The sequence below is a fragment of the Centrocercus urophasianus genome, unplaced genomic scaffold (assembly GCF_019232065.1).
Source record: "Centrocercus urophasianus isolate 14NV4802_14NV808 unplaced genomic scaffold, USGS_Curo_1.0 seq_10, whole genome shotgun sequence".
Taxonomy (NCBI): domain Eukaryota; kingdom Metazoa; phylum Chordata; class Aves; order Galliformes; family Phasianidae; genus Centrocercus; species Centrocercus urophasianus.
Window position 1 is genome coordinate 57,757,306 of NW_024884142.1, and position 22,814 is coordinate 57,780,119.

General features: G+C 36.3%; 1 protein-coding gene across 3 annotated transcripts in view; it reads left to right on the forward strand.

Annotated features, from left to right (window-relative positions):
- SHPRH (SNF2 histone linker PHD RING helicase) overlaps nucleotides 1-22,814 on the forward strand; it is a 46,888-nt gene that overhangs the window by 19,746 nt on the left and 4,328 nt on the right. For all 3 annotated transcript variants that reach the window (XM_042814218.1, XM_042814210.1, XM_042814224.1), the window contains 15 exons: nucleotides 819-940; nucleotides 2,993-3,081; nucleotides 4,708-4,797; nucleotides 7,383-7,490; nucleotides 8,278-8,420; nucleotides 9,926-10,099; nucleotides 10,649-10,711; nucleotides 11,809-12,034; nucleotides 13,294-13,437; nucleotides 13,817-13,918; nucleotides 14,714-14,785; nucleotides 15,726-15,914; nucleotides 20,911-21,003; nucleotides 21,490-21,576; nucleotides 22,043-22,221. In XM_042814218.1, the coding sequence (XP_042670152.1) occupies nucleotides 819-940; nucleotides 2,993-3,081; nucleotides 4,708-4,797; nucleotides 7,383-7,490; nucleotides 8,278-8,420; nucleotides 9,926-10,099; nucleotides 10,649-10,711; nucleotides 11,809-12,034; nucleotides 13,294-13,437; nucleotides 13,817-13,918; nucleotides 14,714-14,785; nucleotides 15,726-15,914; nucleotides 20,911-21,003; nucleotides 21,490-21,576; nucleotides 22,043-22,221 (1,881 nt within the window). The remainder of the gene's footprint in view (nucleotides 1-818; nucleotides 941-2,992; nucleotides 3,082-4,707; nucleotides 4,798-7,382; nucleotides 7,491-8,277; nucleotides 8,421-9,925; nucleotides 10,100-10,648; nucleotides 10,712-11,808; nucleotides 12,035-13,293; nucleotides 13,438-13,816; nucleotides 13,919-14,713; nucleotides 14,786-15,725; nucleotides 15,915-20,910; nucleotides 21,004-21,489; nucleotides 21,577-22,042; nucleotides 22,222-22,814) is intronic.

Consider the following 22,814-nt stretch of genomic DNA (forward strand, 5'->3'; position numbering starts at 1 on the left):
TACTTGCTAATCATTGCTGTTTTCTTTCCACATGTACGTTACCTCAATATTTAATACGTTTTGTATATTTAATTGCTGATGGAGAGGGAAATATAGTTTCTCATGACTGTTTTCATTTCTCATTTTGTTCTCTCATCTTCTAGCAAAATGAGATCTATTTTTGACTGTTTCCAGTTCTCTACTATAACAGAGCAACATATTTTGCACTCTTAAATTATTTTACCTGGTTCTGATGTTTTTTCTTGTCGTAATTCTGCCTATTTTTACTAGATTTCAATCTCTTGACATATTCAGTTTAGGGGAAAATTATATCTGAAAGAACAGCTGATAAAAAATTTGTTAATGTTTGGTCTCTAATTAATATTTGCGCAGCCACTGTTGTACGTAATGTAGTATCTCATGCTACACAGCATGGCAATTATAATTCTGTATTATTGTGGTGTAGCAGTTGGACAGATCAATATAATGAGAAAGACATAACAACAAAGGTGTGATGATGGAAGAACTAGCATAAAAGAAAGGTACTATGAAGGAATGGAAGAAGGTTGCTCTCCGATATCAGAAAATTCCAGGTTTACAGGAAAGCTTTCTCCAGAAAGAGATCCTTCCTCAGTGTCTGTCAGCCCTTAAATGAAGCCTAAGAGAGGTGCAGCCAGGCTCCGTGCCTTCTGGTCCCACAACTGGATTGCCTTCACCTGTGCTCCCAGGGCTGACCAGGTCCTTTCCCCTGGTGCTCAACCAGTGGTTCAGGCTGTGACTCAACAGTTCCCATACGTGTGGCTTAGTTTCAAACTTGAGTCACTTGGTCTCTGTTCCAGCACCATGACCATGGAAGAGCTGCTTACATCTCTGCAGAAGAAATGTAGAACGGAGTGTGAGGAGGCTCACCGACAGCTGGTGTGTGCTCTTAATGGCTTAGCCGGTATCCATATCATTAAAGGTAAGACTGGATATCTGTTCTGTGTTTAAGTCTTTTAGTGGCCAATAATGGTTTTGATAGCATTTTTGAAATTGGGGCTTTTTCATGTGTGAAACCCTGGGAAAAGTATGGAGTCTTATTAAAGAGTTTGTAACAAAACCAACATTCCTAGATGACAGAGCAAACTACTTCTGATTTTCCTGTTTATTTCCTCTTTATTTCTATCTTTCTGTCATTTTTACATGTATTGGGAGAATAAAATAAATCACATGTATAACTCTGCTTAAGTTGCTTATGTTTTATCAGCACCCTTCTTTCTTGGCTTCTTATGTGCCCCTTACCACATGCAAGTCTTAATAAACTCTGGAGGCTACTTGCTGCATTTCAAAGTCTGTGCTTTTGCCTAGCAGTTAAATTTGTGCTGCCTGCTGTTCAGCTTTGTCAATGTGTTTAATGTGAGTTAGGAGGAAAAAAGCTTTGAATGAAAAACAAAAACAATTGTATTATTTTTAAATGTCCTAGAAAACAAAAATAATAATAAATTAGAGTGGCATGGATGTAAAAGAAATGCCCCTCTGCCTAGTACTTACTACTCTAAAATTGAGAAGATGCTTGAATTTTTCCCAGCTCACTTTCTTTGAGGAGCAAATTGATTTAAAAAAAAAAAAAAAAAAAAAAAAAAAAAAAAAGCATTAATTGGAAACAGAAGTCAGACAGCTCTATTCTAGTGTCTTTTTTTTTTTTCCCCAGAATTGCTGTTATGCTGTCTTCTTGATCAGCAAGGAGGAAGCATACCTTTTTACTTAAGCATTGATTATTAGTGTAACTGTGATCTTATGAATCTAATGATTATTAATTTGAATTGTTACGGGCAGAAAAAAGAGTAATGTAGTTAAAATTGCTGTAGTCACACTTGGTTCCCGCTGTTTCTCTATGTTGCAGCGCTGGTGGTGGTTTCATACTGGTGGGAAGAGAGGTGTGAGGCTAGTTGTCAGCATATGAAGTTCTCCATGGAAGGAATGTAGTGTATTGATTTCTCAAGGATGCAGTTAGGGTCTTTTTTGTCTGCTGTCATGCTTCTGCACTTTTCTTTTTCTTCATTTGCCTGTAGCTTCACTTCAGTACCAAATTTATAGTAAATGCTAATGCCTTTCGTTAATGTAATGCACTATTTCTCCTTATCTTTGTTGTCCCTAAAAACAGTTTTGCCCACTTCTAGGTCTGCATTTTTTGCAACTGCTTGTGAATTTTTTTCATAGCCGTGGTTTCCTTATTCTCTGCCAAGCCTGTGCATTATGCCATGGCTGTTGTGCTCTTCTATTCTGCACCCTGTATCTTTACGAAGCCTCTGCTATTGTGCTAGGCCTGCATTTCTCTCTGTATATGATTTCAGTTGTAGAATGAGCTATTTACATAGACATCAGTAACAAGCCAGTATTCTGTATCAGACTATGGCTGTATTGTGCTGATTGTCAGTTTCCACTTTCTTTAATGTTTCCAGTTTTATGTACACAGCATTAATTTTGTATTTTTTCTTAAATGAGTTTATCTAATTTGTCTTCTGAGAAGTGATTGTGATGCTGGCTCCATCTGCAGTTACGGTGTAAGCATTTATGTAATTATTTCTGTTTCTGAAGCATGACCAATTGTAGTTACTACTCTGAAAGACTAACACGTGTAATGCACATTTATAACTAAATACCTGCAGTGAGTTGTAGATGGTGGATTTTTTTTTTTTCAGTGTGATGTGTAAGATTTTTTTTTTGTAGGCAACTGTGGATTAATATTTTAAGATCACGAAGTTTAAAAGCTTGCAGTCACAAATGATACTTAGCTTAGAAACTTCCTTGCTCTGTGTGAGATACAGTGCTGTTTGTCTTTTCTAGTTTTGGGGCAAGCAGAATGAGCATGGATTGTTTGACAGCAAGCTGTTTGTTATACAGTCTCTCTGAAAATATCTTAGTTAATTTTGGATGATGGATAGTCAGTCCTGGCAGCCAGGATATTTAAAGATGACACAGTGTGTGTATATAGATGTTTTTGTTTTGATTATTATTATTTTTTTTAATCCAGGAGAATACACATTAGCTGCAGAGCTGTACCGAGAAGTGTTACGTTCTTCTGAAGAGCACAAAGAAAAGCTCAAAACAGATTCCTTGCAAGTGAGTGAACATTATGACATAGAAAGACATGGTTAATAATTGGAATACTCTAGATTTAATTTAACAGGTTATGCCTTTCTTTTTCCCAAGCGATGTACTGATTGACTCTTACAGCCAGCTGTCATTATCGTGGTCTTTAGCTAGGAATCTCTCTAGTGACCTTCAGTTGTCTTTTTTTAAAAGCTGTTGTATTTCTAAAAAGCTCTTGCTTCTCAGTCTTAATGATATCCCAAAAGCAGTGTGTGATCTCCACCTGCTGTTCTGTAATAAACTTAACAAGCTGAATTCCCAGACTTGTGTATGTGACCATGACTGCTCCCATTAATGGTGTTATTTTACATACTAGTGCAAATATAGGATGCTGGGATGACATTAAGAATGATATTAATGTCCCAAATGGTAGGCAATAAAATTATTGCACTGTACAAGATGTTCTCTGAAATTGTACTGAAACATGGAGAAATCAATTTTCAGTTAAAACACGAAATGCTTTGAATACAATATAAAAATATGAATATATGCTAATGATCAATAAACAGTTATGTTAGTAACAGCTATATATTTCAAGAATTATCAGTTCTAAATTGACCAAAATTCTTTTCAGTATGACAGATTTCAAGTGTGATCAGTTATCTATTTTCTTTACTTTGCTTACTCCATTAAGCAACTCAATCAGTCTTTCAGTGACTTTATCTGGTTATTTGATGCTTGCATTGTACTTCTTCGATCTCTGTAAAATTGAGGCTTTTTTTTTTTCTTTTCAGCTAATGTAACCATATCAGCATAAATTTAAGTAACCTGTAACAAGGTTGTTAATGAATCTGTTTTACAGGAGTGAATATGAAGTAACTTTATTTTTTTTAATGTACATTGCGTAGTATTATTGACTCTGTGTAATAAAATTCTCCTTCTATTGAGTGCTTCCCAGCTTTGACTCTAGGAAAATAGCAAGCCACTGCTGTGCTGGCTGGTGTTCTTCAATGGCTTAATGCAGTAATAAGGCAAAAATGAAGTGAATCCAGGGGGTGAGAAGGGAACAAGAATATGTGGAGGTTATTTGAAGTTTACAGAATATACAGGCAGCATAACATTAGGAGTCTGATTTGGGACAGATAGGATGAATCTGGGATAAGAGGGAAGAGAGTGGTCTTGAAATAATGTAGTTTCCTCCTTCCTTGAAAAGTAAGCAAAAAGATTTGTTTTATGCAGTCACCTTTTATTTACAAAAAATGGTTAAAATTTTCTGGAGCTTTTTTTCCCTTATATTTTGTTTGTTTTAGTAGATCGTGTGACATCTACATATAAACTTCTGAATAATTTACCAAGAATGTGCTGTAAGATAAATAAATAACTTGTTTTCCTTAATAGTCAAAGGCAGTTTTAATTCAGAGGATGAGTACAGGACACAGTCTGAAGACTTGCCTATTGATTTGCTACTTTCATTCCATCTTTAGTAAAATGAGAAAAACAGTGTTTGTTATAATACACTTTCATGAGGGGGGGAGAGAAATCATTTAAATGAATACTGATTTCTTGCTGTTACATTTAATTACTGATTAAGCATCTCCTGTCATTGTTATTGCAATGTATCTTTCCATTACTACTGTGACTTTTTTGTTTGTTTAGAGACTTCATTCCACACACAACTTGATGGAGTTGTTGGCAAAGCACACAGGAATTCCTCCAACTTTGCGTGACAGTCAGCTTTCAGCAGAGGTAAATCTCGTTCGTTTTTATATAAATACATTTTGAAGAGCACCTTTCTATTTTTTTTTTATCCTTAAATATTTTCTCTAACCAAAACTTTCAAATTAACTGCATGCATTCCTTTTCAGGTTGGTAAAATCAAATGATATTTGATGTGTGAGATATGAACAGAAATGACCAGCAAAATGACACTATTCTTAATGCTTCATTACTTATTATGTTGTGAGTGTGTTTTATAGAAGTTCTGACCCTTCTGAATTATGATTTTCCCCCACCCCTACAATATTCACATGTAAATAACTTGCACAGATGTTACTGATGAAGAGTGACTCCTGATTTTTTTCCTTACACTTAATTTTTGTAATTTTAAATGCAGGTAGTCGGTCTTTTCTATGTAGATGAAGTTTATTTTTCCTGTACAGGTCCCCTCAATTCCAAAAAAAGCTTCCCTGTCTTATAGTAAATAAAATCTACTGCTTTCTTATTCCCTGTATTATTTACGTTGTACTTACACATCCTGCTGTAGCAAGTTCTTCCCTGTCCAGAAAAATTGACCATCTTTGGCCAGACAAGCAAGTCACTGCATGACAATCACATGAAAATCATCCTATATAAGCTTTTTTAAACTGTATCCTTATCAGGGAAATCTCTGGTGAAATAGCTGGTATTGTGTGCTGGTGTGGGATCCTCCCATATCAACTTATGGCTGTTTTTTTGCCCTGTATGACTCACAAATAATAAAGAGATGCTCAGGGTTTCTTTTGGTTCTGGGTCTAATCACGCCCCATCAATGTAGGCCAAGTAAAAACAAAGGAAACAAGGAGAGATGGTGGGGAAAAAGGAGAAGTTTAGTTCTTCTTTGATGAAGCTGGATGGGTATTTACAATTAATTCTTCAAGGCCTTTCTCCAGATTACACAGATGCAAAAATTATTGCTCTTACCCACGTCCTGTAAGCCATCCTGCTGGTATTGGTTTTCCTCTGGGAAAACAGCCCTGCTGTGTTCGTTTATCCCCTGGCATTTGGCAGAAGGGTCCTCCCTACTGATGGTGGGTGGGCTGTTGATCTGGAGGCCAACTGAGTGCGAGTCTGAATCCACACTGAGAATATGTGGCTCCTTCTTATTGTGCCTTTTCTTATGCTATGTACTCAGTCCTTTCAAACTAACTAAATCTGGTGCTTGTGATGAGCTCACAGTCAGCTTATGTTCCAGTTAGTTTCTAGCATATGTCATCATCCTTGAATTCATGCAGCACTTGCACTCCTTTGCTTCCTTTGTGTTTGTCTGTGAGAGTTTGTGGTGCCAGTGTAAGTTGCATAAAGTTCATGGAGCAGGGAGACCACCAGGCTGCAGCCTGGTCAACCTATGTGGTGCAGTAATTCAACTGTGATATGCCCAAGGATGCTTTGAGGGCACCTCAGAGGTAGATTCTTCCTGATGGGCTGTATGGGAACTGCTGAGTCACGGCCTGAACCTCTGATTGATCACCTGAGGCGAGCCATGAGTCAGCCATGGGAGCACAGGTGAAGGCAATTCACCTGTACTGCTGGAAAGGGTGGAGCCTGGCTCCATCTCTCCTAGACCCATTTAAGAGCTGGCTACCAGTGGGGAAGGATCTCTTCTGGAGATCTCTCCTTTGGAGTTTTACAGTGAGCCCAAGAGAAGGGTAAGCGCTCTATTTATTCTCTTTTTGGTATAATAACCTGCTTAGCCAAACTCTCTTGTTTATTTCATAATTATAACATCTGTATATTCATTGATTATACACAACCTATGCTATCCTGAATCCTCACTTTCCCTGTGGCACTTCAGTGTACTTCATTAATGTGACGGGCCCCCTGTTGTTGGTGACGCCCGTTTTGCTTTTTGAAATCTGCTATTTTGTACCCTCTGAGTCCTCCTGCTCTAGATCACACAAGTCCAGTTCTTTCAGCATCTCCATTTGTGTCACGGTGATCAGTTTTCTGTATTTGGATATCTTCTGATTTTTTTTTTTTTTTTTTTTTTTTTTTTTTCTTTTCAATGCAGAGTTTTCTGTTCATCAGATTTTAAGTAAGATATTAAGTAAGCTGGTACTGAAAATATCACAGAGATGATAGCATGCAGAGTATCATGCATATCGCAACAGGTTTTCACTGTCAAAAGTAACTTATTTACAAAAAAAAAATCAAATGCACCTAAAAATAATAAAATTTAAACCGTTAATTTAAACCTGTATGTAAGTGTTCTGTATGTCAGTGAAGTTAAATTGTGTGGTTCTCATTATTCTAGGATCTCTTTATTGTTTGGCTTCAACGGAATGTATTTTAATATACAGAGAAGTAAGAATTATGAGTTAAATTCCCATTCCTTTTATAATTCACTGTATTCTTAGTGTATTATTAGGGCTAGTCCAAAAGCAAAATGGCATAGTATATTTGCAATAATTTTACTTCTCAAGTGTTTTCTTTGGACTTACTAGTAAATGCTTGATTCTAGAGGGGGGAGAAAAAACTTAAATATTGCTGGAGAAAGAAACATGGGAGTTTCTGCGTTTTTCTACTACATAAATATGAGTTGTGGATAAGTAAGTTAAACTCTCATTTCCATACAGGCAGAACAACTTCGACAGCATTATATGAGTAAATCCAATGCAGAAGTTGCAGAAGCCCATCAGGCTTTACAGCCAGTTCTACAGACCATTCGGGAGCTCCAGAGAAAGGCAGGTACCTTGTACATATTTAGTCACTGGATATTCTTATAACTATTTAAATTAGTTTATCCAGAATTCCAGTCTCTTATTGTCCATAACAGTTCTCTGAAGCTGTGTTTGTAGTGAGACTTAGGCAGTATGTGCATATACACAGAGCTTCAAAATATTCTGTTGACTGCACAAAGAGGTTCACAATGCTTGACGAAAAGATGGCTTAGGAAAGAAACACGGGGTAGTGGTGAGATGATTCTAGTAAAGTTTAATACCATGCTGGGTTTTTTTTGGTTTTTTTTTTTTTTTTAATTTTGTGTTTCACATACAGTTTTAGTCAGTATGTTGCAGGTTTTGCCCTTGAAACATTTCTGTGACGTGTCAGATGGTATTTCAGTTATTTCTAAAGGAACTCTCTTTTCTGATGTGCGTTTAGTTGTTATCCTGAAGGCTTGATTACTTTTAGTTAAGGTGACTGAGTGGTGACCCTACTATCACCCCTTCTCACTTCAAACCTAGTTTAAAGCCCTGTCAGTGAGCCCAGACATTTCCTGGGCCTAAATTCTTTCCCCCTATGACCTAGGTGGGCCCCATCAGCAGCCTTCAGGACAGGCACCGAGCAAATCACCCCAGGGTCAAAGAAGCCAGATTTCCTACCATGGCGCTAGCCTCTCTGCCACGTATATATCAGAGTGGGAATATACGATTCTGTGTTGAAGTGTAGCTTAAAGAGCAGTATAAGCCTCTGCCACAAGGTGTAAATTGATTGTTGAATGCTCACAGATAAATGTTTGTTTGTGGACAGATACATTCTAGTTCTCCTTGGTGGTTGGATGTCATCCAGACAGCAATACAGTACGCCATTGATGAAGAGCTTGTTCAGCGTGTGCAAAATGAAATAACCTGCAACTACAAACAACAGACAAATAAACTCTCCATGGCAGATAAGTAAGATAATAGCTGAATTAGGCTAATGAATACAGTTATGTCTGCTCAAGTCTTCTAATCAGTTTTTGCTAACAGTTGCAGTTAAATAGCAGGCACTTAGGCTTCAGAGCATCTAGGCTGTAATTAAGTTTCAATTACTGTCCAAAAAATCATAACTACCTAGGCTTGGAAAGAAAAACAGGAGAATTACACTTTTTTCCTAGATAAGCATTCTTTAAAGTGTTCCTCTGTATTATCATACTGTGGTTTTATAGTTTTTATAGCAACTGCTGGATGAGAGATTGAATGTTCATTACATTAAAGTTGGATGACGTCTAGAAGAATCGGACTCACAGAAATGGGAAGCGAACAGACTGTATCAGAAAGTCTTTAACAACATAAAATAGCATCACTATGTTAGAAAGAATCTGAACTTGGGAAGCAGTGCTTTACTAGCTCATGTTATGTAAACAAATTATCTTACCGGGTACTCTTTATTGTACTTGTACAGAATGGAACTTCTGATATGGAAAATCAGGTCAAGCAGTTAGTAGTATTTGTGTGATACTCTGAAGCAATTCCAGTTTTTGTGAAATTATGTAATAATGGATTGGAATGACATCTGGAGGTCACCTAGCAGAACTCCTCCTTGCTTATAGATTCCAACTCTTGCTCAGAGATTTATGTTCATCAACTTGTATGGAGATTTCTCCCATGTGGTAAATCTGGAATATTAAATAGCTGATTTTATTAACAGTAGACCTGTGATTCCACTGTATGTATAATTTTAGGCTACTTGGTTAAGCAAACTCATATTTGCTTAACTAGGTTGTTTTGAAATCCAAACTTCAGTAGTGCTGGCAAACATTTTGCTTTTCTCTCCTCGCTTTACAAAAAGGATGTTTTTGATCAAACTTTCCTTAAGGCACAGAAGCACGGTCTTGCAAAACTGTCTTGCTTATGAGTGTCAGACATTGTGAACCCTCAGTAAAGGAGCCCACAGGAAAAACGCAGTATAGGAAGTACTTTACTGGTGTTCATGTTGCATGGAAAATGGAATGTTTCCAGGAAAATGTTTCACTTTAATGTCCATTTTTAATGATTTTCTTTGTAAGTCAACTACTTAATGAGCAGTGTACTTCTTGCAATGAACGCATGTGTTCGCTGCGAACTACACAGCTTATTGAAAATAAGTTTGGCCAACAGATGCAAACAAGACATATGAGAATGCATAGTTGCTCGCATTCAGTAGATTTGTAGTGTGGTTCAGAATGTTGCTGGTTAGTGTTGGCTACTAACATTTGGTCTCACTTGAGCCTTGGGAAGAGTCTTTCTATTCAATAAACACCAGGCATCATCTCAAGGGATGCAACAGAATGATTCCTAACAGCTAGCATCACATTAGCAGTAAGCATTTGTTTGAACTTGATATGTTGTCAAATATTATTACTTACCTTCTTCAAAATACTGAAATAAATTTGGATTAGGTGACTGTGTGCTATTAGTTCCCTTTTTCTTTGTATCAGATTCAGAGACTGTAGAGGCCTTCAATACCTGCTCACAACCCAGATGGATGAAGTGAAGAAGTTCCAGAAGATTGTAAGAGAAGCAGTGAAAAATTTAGAAGGCCCTCCCTCAAAGGAGGTTATTGAGGCTGCCACTATTTGCCACTTGCGACCTGTTAGACTTCCACTTAACAAGTATGTCTAGGAAATGTAAAATACATTTTAGAGATGTTTTAATGATTTTTTTTCCTTTATTTGAAATGAGAAAAAAGATTCAAGTTTTCATTTTGTATTCAGGATTTTTACGTACATAGACATCACAGGTCTAACTGTTAGAATCATGTTGTCTTTATAGAGTCATAGAATATCTGAAGCTGGAAGAAACCCGTGATGGTCATCAAATCTAGCTTCAGTCTTCACACAGGGCAGCCTAAGAGTTAAATCATATATTCAAGAGCATTGTCAAAATGCTTCTGGAACACATAAAAGCTTGGGGCCATGACCACTTCCCTGGGTAGCTTGTTCCTGTACTTGGCCACCCTATCAGTTGAGAACTTTATAGAATGATAGAATAATGCTATGCCTGTGAAATGCTTTCTCATCAGATGCTATACTGTGTAAAGATAAGACTTAATTTGCTTTTTTTTTTTTTTTTGAGGGCCCTCTGTGGGTTTTTTTATTTTGGAATAAGAAATTGCAGAATTGATCAAATTGAGTGGGTTTTTCCAATCTTCTGTATTGCAGCTGTGTCTTTTGTAAGGCTGATGAGTTGTTCACAGAATATGAGTCAAAACTCTTTTCTCATACGTAAGTACATAACTATAAATTTCTCATTACAAACAGAAGTGAACTGGATTGTCTTATTTTTCTGCTTTACGTTTTGTGGGATACTTTATGAACAGGTTATGGCAACTCCTTGCCTGTTGTCTCAATAGCAATTTCTTTTTATTCAGATTTATTTTTTTGTGTAAAAAAAATTGATTAGAAAAAGTTGTGTAGATAGAGCAAATACATGCCACTTTTTCTTAGACTGCTATAATTTGGTAGTGTATTTGAAACGCAGTGTTGAAGTATTCAGAAAGTGGATGTTGTAACTGCAGATATACTAAATTAAGGTTTTCCTGTTTGTACAAGTATTTGTCTGCAGTTTGGTTATAAATCATGTAATACCATATCCTTTCTGATTTTTATTTTTTTTATTACTCTGTACAAACTCAACACGATTTTACTAAAACCTCAAAGGTCTGAATGCAGCTGTGACCTGAAGGAAAGGTTACACCAGTCTGTGGTCTGAAAGAAATTGACATAGTCAGCAGTGCAGAGATGTGGATTACAGCCCTCTGAGTCCTTTTTAACTTTTCTCTCTTATATCCCTCGCAATGACAAAACCAAAGTCAAATATCTTGAGATTGCTGCGCTAGTGGGAGTTCTGTTATGATCAGTGGGATCATTAAGAAACATTAGGGTGTTTTCTGAATAGGCCTTGCTTGTTAAGGAGGGAACAGAGAAGCTATGCTGTTCTTGTGCAGTGCGCAGCATTTTATTTTGCTTCAGAATTTGCTTCTGCTGCTGATTAAAGAAGTCAGTTGGTTTTCTTTTAATGTGGTATTCTAGAATCATTCTTAACTAATGAAGGTAATTAAGATGTCTAAGCATTTACAAAAAGCCATTAATGAATCTGAGTTGAGAAATAGCACATACAGTGATTTAATTGCTGGTGCTGGATTTGCTGTGTTGGAAGTAAGTTTTTTGAGATATCAAGTAGTGAAATAGATGTCTATACTTGTTTGGTTTGCTTTTTCCTTTAATCAAATATTAGAAGGTTGAAATATATGATAAATAGTTAGAAACTGATATGGAGTTCTGTATCAGTGCTAACTTGCTGGTTTGATTTTTTTTTTAAGTGTTAAAGGCCAAATGGCTATATTTGAAGAGATGATAGAAGATGAAGAAGGGCTTGTTGATGATCGTTTGCCCACCACAAGTAGAGGACTGTGGGCAGCTAGTGAAACTGAGCGTGCCTTGAAAGCTATTCTCTCCTTTGCCAAAGCACACCGGCTGGATGTTAAGCTAACTGAAGAAGGTAGCATATTTCTGGAACTCTTTGAAGCATGGAAAAAGGAATATAAGGTATAGTAAATGAGATGGCAAAGAAACAGTTGTATAGTCCATTTTATATAATATAAACAAATTTAAGCTGTGGATGAACAATTATCTAAGTTGTGCTCCTGAAAGTCTGTCTTCACAAAGCATTTTCATGGTGCTTATTACACAGTTTGAATTGATGATATAGATCTGATTTAAGGATTTTTAAAAGAGCCATACTGGTAGCTAAGCAATTTAGTAAGTGCTTTTGTTGTTGCTCCTAGGACAGTGTACACAGATATAATTAAATGCATTTTTATATTTAGTTAAATCAGACTGTAGTGAGGCTCACAAATCAGATGTTTTTCAGTTCTTTAATTCAACTTCAGTTGTCTTCTGCTTACAGATGTCCCATCACTACTGCTTTTTTTCCTAGATGTTGTTTGCCAAACAGTATAACCTAAAGCCTTTGGTCTCATGTTCCCTCTTCTAGAGGGAACTACTGGAGGATTCTATGGCTCTATTCACGCTTGCTTGAATGACTGGGTTTCCTTGCAGTAAATAAGTGATAGAGTAAGGGGGTGAGCTTTTGTTCACAGAGGTGTCATTAACTAGATGCAATGAAAAGTGTTTCTTTTGAATGTTTCCTCTTCTCATTTTTGATCAATAAAAAGTAATTTTTGGCATTTGCAAAAAATCTTGTAATTTCAGTAAGGTCAATAAGGACAAGTTGATATAGTACATAAATTATGAAAAGCTTGGGAATAAGTTTTACAGTATTACCAGTAATTTGTAAACTGGTAGATTTTCTGATTTTCCTAGTAATTCTTTTATAGGAAGTCAGCACTTCCTTTTGCTTGAGAGGTCTGAGTCTGATTTAATCTTCACCTTTTGCTTGTCTGTTCTTTCATCGAGACCACTGTTAACGTACTTCTCCGCTTTGCCTTTGATCTTTGTACTGTAATAGCTAACTCTTCAAAAATTTCCCCTTATTCAGTATTTGCTTAGTCCTGCAATGCTTTTTGTTTGCTTTTTTGTTTCTGCATTTTTCATTGTATTACCTATTGTAGTAGTAGTCATAGAAGAAATAAGAGATACTTGTTTTATAAGTAAACCGGAGAAGCAAGCAAAAGATATAGGGATAATCTTGTCTTCCTTCATATTTTGTTGTGGTCTCTGAATTTCTGTAAAGAAATATCATCTCTTACTCCAAAAATATTTTCATAATATGTATTGTATGGTGGACTCGTATAAAGGGATCTCAACTCAGTTCTGCTGCTAATTTGTTTAGGCTTTTCTTATAGTTACTTCATGAATATTGGATGGTACTAAGGGATCACGTATCTGCTATTGATGAACTAGCAATGGCTACAGAACGGCTGAGGGTGCGTCATCCTGATGAGCCAAAACCAAATCCACCAGTTCTCCACATCATAGAGCCGCATGAGGTAAACACATTGACAGGAAAAAATATATATATTTTATAGAATAAATGAAGACTTTCTTAAACAGCAGCAAAATGTATCAAGATCTGTACGTAAGGCCTATAGCATGTCTCTGTTTCAATTTTGGGATGTTTGAGAGGAGCAAAGAAAAATACTGTTTTACATGAAATGTACGGGCAGTTTTCCATTCATGAACATAAAGAAAATGATGGGTTAATTCAACCTCCTATTTTTTTTATTATTATTTTTGCAAAAATAGAAATTTTCCTTTTTTCTTTCTTAGTGTTAGATAAAAAAAAGCTTCTTTTCTCTGCTGGAAATTAGACATTCCATCTGTGTGTTCTTTCCAATTTTTTATACATGTTTAAAACTGTTTCCGTAGGTGGAGCAAAACCGCGTGAAACTTCTGAACGATAAGGCAGTTGCTAAATCACAGCTTCAAAAGAAACTGGGACAACTTCTATATCTCACTAATCTGGAGAAAGTAAGGTTTATGGCTCTTGCTCTTTACCAAATTAAACCGATGCATTGTATTTTCCTAGCTGAAGAAACTTTTCATTTAAAATTTTCATTTAAAACTTTCTTTACAGAAAACTTTTTTTGAAAGTGCTTCGGTATGTGTCAAAAATGTGCTATTCTCCACGTTACTGTATTGTCGTAGTTATTACATTGTATGTTTTGACCATTCACTTACTTACACAAACATAAAACTATGAAATATTTACAGTTAAAATACTCTAAATTAACTGGACTATGTTCAGTAGAAGCCTTGTAAAATTACATGCCTCGTCAAGTACTCTTTCTATTTTACCAAGAGCTTATCTCCTTAAACAGGAAAAGCAGCTTCATATATCAAATGAATATAAAAAAAGACAAATCAAACTCCATGTGTGTTGCAGTGTTAATCTTACTGTTCAAGTATGTACAATTTTTGCTTAAGGAAGCATGATCAAGTATGTTTGTTTTCTCACACTATCAAACTGATGCAAAGTACGAGGAGCATCTCATTTAAAGCTTCCATTGTGCTCAGATTTTTTTAAAGCTGCAGTAGAGATGCAGAATGCCATCTGCAAGACTGCTGCATGAGCAGCACTTCATTTATTTACTGTGAACTGTGTTGTTTTTTTTTTAATTCAAAATAGAGTTAGTTCTTCATGAGTGAAATTTTTGAATGTATGTATGCACTTTAAGGATTTCAGCATTCATTTTTTCTAGAAACTTGTAAGTATAGACTAACTTTTTGTGTTTCAATTCATAAAGTCTATTTTTTGTACTCTAGTCTCAACATAAAACTACTGGGGGAGTTAATCCAGAACCGTGTCCTATCTGTGCACGTCAACTGGGAAAACAGGTAAGGTACTTCAGACAGCAGTTTTTGCTTTTATAAAGACTACCTGGAGCTGAATCAGTTATATGTCAATTTTTCAACATATAGTTTTAACTGAATGTGGTGTTGGAATGGGAATTAAACCCTTCTTCTAATGTGCCATCCTTTCCCCTGAAATAACATCTTTCTCATTTGTGAGCAGTCCTAATTCCATTCACTTAATTGGAAAAACCTCGCAAAGCTTCAGATGTAACTTTCTTGCTTGTCAGTCATTCTGTTAGTTCCCTCTGCTTCCTGGACTCACAAAAATTGTTCAGACTCTAATTCGTAGCACAAAAAGGTTGTTTTACAAATTACTTCTCTGATGAGGAAGGTCAGAGATGAGATGTAGATCTAATCACTCAAGTGAAAAACAGTTTCTGCATTAGAAATAAAAGGTTGTCAATAAAAGGTTTATATTCTCTGTTCAAAATCTTAAAATCCAAAGATGTTCTAATTTCTTTTGTATCTTTATTATTTAAAAAAAAAAAAAAGTATAGTTGAAGACATTGGAATAAGTTACCCAAGGAAATCATGGTTGCCCCATTTCTGAAAGTGCTCAAAGTCAAGCTGAATGAGTCTTTGGACAGCCTGATCTGGTGAAAGATGTCCTGCCTGTGGCACCTTGAAAGGTTCCAACCCAAACCACTGTGACTTTTACTGTGTTAACATTTGCATGATCTTTTTTAAAAAGGTTGTAAATTCTTGTTCTGCCTATGCATTAGAGGTGACCATTTATGAAAATGAGACTGTAATGTCTTCTAATTTAAAATCCTGAAAACATTTCTAAAATTCTTCATTTTTAATCTGATGACTTCAATGGAAATAATTTTGCTATGAAAATGTAATTTAATATGTATTAAGGAACTGCTTTTCCTTCACGTTGAGGTGAAACTGTTGCTCTTTTTTTCTGTTCCCTGTACAGTGGGCTGTGCTGACGTGTGGGCATTGTTTTTGTAATGAGTGTATAGCTATCATCATAGAGCAGTACAGTGTTGGCACCCGCCGGAGCTCAATTAAGTGCGCCATTTGCAGGCAGACAACATCTCATAAAGAAATATCATATGTCTTTACTGCTGAAACTGCAAATCAAGATGATGATATTCCTGTAAAGGTAAAACGTTTATGTAAGCTCGCAAAGCCAAACTTAGCATTGAAATGTTTTATTGCGCAAAACATGAAGTGAGGTGAAAGAGGATATATTTTGGATGCATAGTCTTTTAAGCGTGCCTGGTAAATGGATTAAAAATTACATGCTAATTAAAATAAAGCTTCTCACCTAGCTTCTTGCTATATGTGCCACTGTCCACGTGGTTGGATAGTGATGGGACAAGGGGAAATGGTTTTAAACTGATACAGAGTAGGTTTAGGTTAGATATTAGGAGGAAGTTTTTCACTCAGAAGGTGGTGACGCACAGGAACAGGCTGCCCGAGGAAGGAGGTTGTGGATGCCCCATCCCTGGAGGCATTCAAGGCCAGGCTGGATATGGGAGCCTGGTCTGGTGGTTGGTGACCCTGCACACAGCAGGGGGTTGAAACTCGATGATCTTTGTGGTCCTTTTCAACCCAGGCCATTCTATGATTCTGTGATGAGACTATTAAAATAAAAATATTTAGGTTAATTGATTAAAACTTCATAGTTAGCCAGAGGATATAAATCCTGTTTCTGAACCAAAGATAAGTCATCTGAAATGCTTCTTGAGCTTCCTGCATACAGTAGTTGTTTTGCATTTTGATTACCAATGAAATGTCTGCTATACAAACCATCATACGGGGGGAAAAAATGCAACTCTTTAAATGTGGGCAAATGTAAACTGAAAGCATGAAGGGAGACTCTGGCTGTGCTGGATTAAAAATGCAAAGGTAAAAGACACTAATATTTTGATTTAGGTGATACTGGATACTGCTGTCTTTTCTGAAATGTGATTATAATACATCTGGATGTAACAATCATAGTTTTTATTTGGTTAGTATAGTTAAAAGTAATAACGTGCTGAGAGACTTCCATGTTACCTATGCAACTCTTCATTGAAGCCTGTGGGTATACTAGAGTTGCTGACTTCTGCTGAAGTTAACGCTGCCGTACTCGTGCTTTCTATGTCAGCCTTCATGCTGAACTAGAATTTCTTTTTAAGTAGATACTTCATAAATGAAATTATTAGAGTTAAGGTAGTTGACAGCATGTGGCACCAGGGGGAGTAAATAGACTGCATTTTTGAAGTGCTGCTTCTGAAGACCTCACTTTAGACATGTTTGAAAATACTGTTTATTGAGTGTCTTGATACAGTATCTTGATTCTAACAAGAAAACTTCAAATATGTTTGGTAAGTTACTTAAAGTAAAATAACCAACTTAAAGTGAAATAACTAAATTTCTAGAGCAAAATGCAGAAGGAGCATGTCATCTGCTGCAATACATAAAACATAAAATGTTTGCATCAGAAACTTGAGGTATATGAATTTGCATTTTGTATTACCTCATTTAAAGAGGAACAATTTGTATTGTAGCTTAACCGTATCTACTATCAAATCAGACAGAATTATTTTTAACTTTTCACTTTGTATTCCTCTAAGGACAGTTGTTGACAAAAGATAACTAACTCATGGTTACTGTCAAATGTTGAGGCTGTGATTAATATCTTCAGCTGCAGTGTATAACAATTGTCATTTATTCAGCACTGACGCTTTCATCTGGAGGTTCTCAGTCACTGATCTCTTTCAACATTCAGTACTTCTTTTTCCTTTTTGCCATATACATCTTGATACTTTCTGCTGTCATTAGCCATGTGAAGTTACTAAATTAGACCTGAAAGGACTACTGTGAAAGCAAATGTTTTATACTGAGAAAAAGCTTTACTGTATGTTTTGCTACTCTCTTTCCACTCTCTGGTTAGTGTTACAGTGGGTATTGCTAGTCTGTCACCTGAGACATTGTAGTTTTGACTCTAATGGGTCCTGTTTGATAACTAGAACTGGCTCATCTATTTATGTATTCTTACCTGGATATTCAAGAAAATAACAAACTTCAAGGTGCATGATTAATGAGTTGGGTAACTTTTGTTTTTCAGTTAGCCTTTACAAAGTGCTTGTAATAGGGTTCTTCTATTACTATCACCTCACTGTAAATATTGAGAACAAAATTCATTTTGTGTGTGTGTGCTGTGAACCAAAGCTTTGGTCAGTTGTTGGTTCCATGACAGGTCTAAAATTTTCTAGTATGATGTAAGCAGTGGGGCGAAAAGCTTTCTGTACTTTGCTATTATGTTTTAAAAAATAGAGCAAAAAGTGTAAGCACTTAGAGTGTTGTACTGTGTTGGCTTTTTTCTCCATCATAGTTCCTGTAACTGATCGTGTACAAAGTCAGATTTGTAACATGTGAGTCACAGGAAGTTTAATGGGTGGAAAAATCAACAGTGGCTACAGCTACTGTGTCTTCTAGAAAGGAAAAATTGGACTTGATAAGGTTGTGGGAGTTCTTTAGAGGAAGGGGTAGAACTTACAGGCAGCAAGAAACTGCCAGAAAAAACAGTGTAAGCTGACTTGTATTTTTGCCAAAATGAACAAAAGAAACTGGAGTATTAAAAGCTTGGAAAGATTATTTACACACTTAAATAATGACTAGCTGAAATTTAGTTCGTGCCCTGCCTGTGGAGAGGGCACAGGACTTCAGTATTGTAGGAATTCAAGCCTGTGAAATGTATTCGCCATCAGTGTCTAGCTTTGAATGCTGAGGCAAGTAATCCTAATGAAGAATATCAGCAGGAAAGATTGATACTTGAAGAGTGTGAAGGTTGCTCTGTCTACACAGGTATGCAGGTTGAGCACAGAAGGCATTGATTTGGTTTGATTTGGAAGCCATGGATTGGCTTCCAGCAAGTAGTTTTCTTACTAACAGAAGTTTATGGTTAGTGAATTGCTTTTCATTTCTCAGCAGATTTGATGTTGTATGTAAAAAAAATAATTGCTTTACAAACAGTGGAAGATTCTGAATAATATAAATGCAGTTTCTGCAAAGTAAAGTGATGTGAAGTAACAAAACTATACTAATTTACAGAAACATACTGGGGTAAGGATAAGTGGTTAACTTAGCCATTTGTTAAAATTGAGTTAGATGCTGTTAGAGTAAACTTCACTATATTGTTCACTAAGTTTATACAAACTTCATTAATTGTGTGAAAGGTTTTACATGAACAGGATAAAATAAAATGTGGTCTGAAGATGAAGAGGTTGCCCTTTCCTTCTGTTTCATTTTTCTTTCATGTACCTGTGGAAAACCTATTTGGAGTAGATTAGCTAGAATTGTCATCAGTGAATTACATACAGATAGTTTCAGAAAAACACAAAAATCATCCTGCAGACTATTGGAATTGCCTAAAGTTAGCTTCAGATCTTCAAACTGAAGATGGTTATGCTATGCAGCAGCTGTAAGACTGCAAATGTCTTTCATCCTTGCAGATCATAATACCTAAGCCTTGTTAATTGTCTGTTCAATTTTTGAAAACAGTGTTCATGTCTGCCAGGAGTAACAGAGGTGTCATGAAGAAAATAGTTTGCTACTGTGTCTCTGACACAGAGCTGCAATCATTATGGAAGACCTTCAGAAGGACAGTGGTATTGTTTATTGCAGTTCTTGATAAATCAGCCTACAGAAGGTCTTCAGGAGCATTCACTTAACTGCATAACACATGAATGACCACACAGGCAAACATTGGCTTCCAACTTGTACTTAGACTGCTGTCATCCTTCCCCACCAGTTCTGTGAGCAGCATAACTTAAGTAAACTTGATCCATCATTGTAGCAAGCCAACATAGTTAATTCAATGTTGAGAGGACAGGTGCAGACAGAAATAAAACATTATTCGTCAAGTTGAATCTTGTTCAACTCAAAATTGCTATGCGTGTAAGGACAAATAAGCAATTAAATAAGGGCTGCTTAATATTTATTTTTTTACATTGCATATATTTATATGGTAAAATAACAGTAATACAAAATGCATGCTGAAAGAAATACAGGGGGATACTAAAGAACTCCTTGTACTTTTTTAGAATCCTTTTCCCAGCTTATTGGGAAAGGGAAGATTACAGAAGCAAAAGTGAACAAGGAGAAGAATGTAGTATTGAGTTCCTTAAGCACTGAACTACTTACAAATGCAGAATCTGTTTTCATGGCAGTGCGCAATCTTTCAATAATTACATTCATCATGCATACTCATTTCTTAATATTTTGAGATAATTAGACAGCGTTATAGTATTGAGTGTAACTTTAGTGTTGCCAGAGTGAGAAACAAAAGCAACAGAGAAAAGGTTCATGCAGGTTGTTTTTGTGAAAACCTTTCCATAAGTTTGAAGGGAGGGGGAGGTCAGTTTGGAACACTTTGTAAAGAACGTGCTGGTAATTTAAACCTCAGCAAGCCTAGCTGTCATGTTTAGTGCGGTTATTTTACCTGGGCTGTCTGTTCTGTCTCATCCAGAATTAGGCACATACATCTGTAGGCCTTCTTCTAGCTACTGCTTGTACTGTAATACATCACTGATCCTATAACAGTGTATTACATGAAAGGTTTAAAAGCTGTTCAGTGCTGCTTAACCTATCCTTCTTCCAAGTTGAAGAGGAGGAGGCTCAGGGGAGACCTTATTGCTCTCTACAACTACCTGAAGGGAGGCTGTAGTGAGCTGAGGGTTGGCCTCTTCTCTCGTGTAACTGGTGATAGGACCAGAGGGAATGGCTTCAAGCTGCTTCAGGGGAGATTTAGGCTGGATGTTAGGAAATACTACTTTTCTGAAAGAGTGGTCAAGCACTAGAATGGGCTGCTCACGGAGGTGGGCAGGGTCATCTTGAAGGTCTTATCCAACTTGGTGATTCTGTGATTGGCAACGTTTAAATTTGTTTCCTGTTTCTGACTGGGAGGGTTGTCATCTAGATGGGTCAGGAATCTTCAAAACTTAAGTATTATCTTTTTTCTCTTTTAAAAAGCACAGCTTTATGGAACAGTTTGCCAATCTCTTTCTGAGATGTAAGAGTCCTAATACAGAATTATTTAATAAAAGAATGGATTTAGAAGGTGCTTTTTAACATACTACTCTGCTAATGTTGTTCTTTTGTTTTCGAAGGGAAGTCATTCCACCAAAGTGGAAGCTGTGGTTCGAACACTGAAGAGAATTCAATTTAAAGATCCAGGGGCTAAGTCTTTGGTTTTCTCAACGGTATTGATTATCATTTTCTATATTGTCTTTGTGTATGTGTTTTCTGTGAGTTTAAAACAGTCATAATGTTCTCAGGGATTTGGTTTTAGGTACCAGAACACTGTGTCATTCTCTGCAGCCTCTTGATGGTTTTGAGAATTTGTAGAACTATTCGTTTTCCTGAAGCATGATCAATAATCCTTGTCAACAAACACTTGAATGGGAGAAGTTTAGAAATTATAAATTCTGTATGTCTTTAAATTTGACGTTCGTATATTTTTGATAGATCGTAAGACCATTTTTGAGACTGACAGTTTCTTTTATTCAAGCTGAATTTTAGTTACCTTTCTTATTTTGATTTAGGAAAGATATGGTTTCTCCCACACAACTTTTTATTTTTTTTTTGAACCTTAAATGTTAGTACTTTTAATAGACTTAGTATATTTAAGCTGTCCCTACTGTTTGTAATAGAGTTACTTCTGTTGTGTTTGTTTTTTTTTTTTACAGTGGCAAGATGTGTTGGACATAATTGCTAAAGCTTTGTACGACAACAATATGACTTTTTCTCAAATCAATGGAATTAGTAAATTTCAGGTACATAAAGGATATTTTTCTTTAGATTATTTCAGTGGGAGAAAATTGCAAGTCACAGAAATCAATTTGATCCTTCTACTTCATTGTTTCACTTTGGAAACTGAAAGAGCAGGAAATGTGTTTAGCAGAATCTTTTATCTCCAAATAGTTAATTCTAAAAATTGTATTTACCAAAAAACACAATTGAAAGCCTTTGGAGATAAAAACTTTAAGTTATCTCCTGAAAAGTAATGTTGGCATATTCATGCTGGTGTTGAAATGTTAAGGATGAGATGCTGGTCAGTGTTGCTTGCCTTCCTGATAACCTGCCTGCATCTGTTTGGTGATGACTGGTCTTCAATCAGTCATGCTGCAAGGCTGTCAGTATGGGGTTTGTCATATCTGCTATAATTATTTGAAAATATAAAGCTGTCCTCCACGGTCTTTATTGTGCAGTTTTTATCACACTGTGATCTTTGCCTTTCAGGAAAATCTCTCTGCATTTAAATATGATCCCAAGATAAATATTTTGCTGCTACCTCTTCACACTGGTTCCAATGGATTAAACATAATAGAAGCAACTCACGTTCTCCTTGTGGAACCTATTCTGAATCCTGCACATGAGCTTCAGGCCATTGGCAGAGTTCATCGTATTGGCCAGACAAAGTAAGAATTAAAATTGCTTTAAGAGGTTTAGATATGGTTCAGAATAGAGCCATGTACTGTAGTCAGAATAAATCTAGTTCTCTGAATTTCTCAGTTTTGGAGATAGTGGAAATTTGTTTGCCTTTGAAGCCTTAGATTTTAACTTTGAAGTTGTACTTCTAGACGTGTCCAGAAACATCTCAGATTTGCAGGTCGGCGCAACTCAATGTTTCTGTCATATGGGGCTGTGTTCAGGAATTGCCCTTTCAGGTTTCCTTGAGAAGCTCATTCTGTCTGGTCATTCCCAGCACCAGATTACAAGCTGCATAACGTTTGTTTTGCAATTGATGGTGTTATAGTGAGAATAATCTCTTGATAGAAAATGCAGCGTTCACCAGGGTATCTGAAGCTAACATTCCAGCCTTTGTTGCCTCGGTATTCAAGTGTGCTTTCCACTTAGGAGAATGCCCTAATCATTGTCTTAGCTTAGTACCCTGTCCCTACTTATCTTAGTTAGTAGGGACTGAGAAAATTCAGAAGAGAAATCCCTAAATACCGCATCTGGTTCAAGTACTTGATTAGCAAATGGCTATGGCTATAGAGTAGAAAGTATT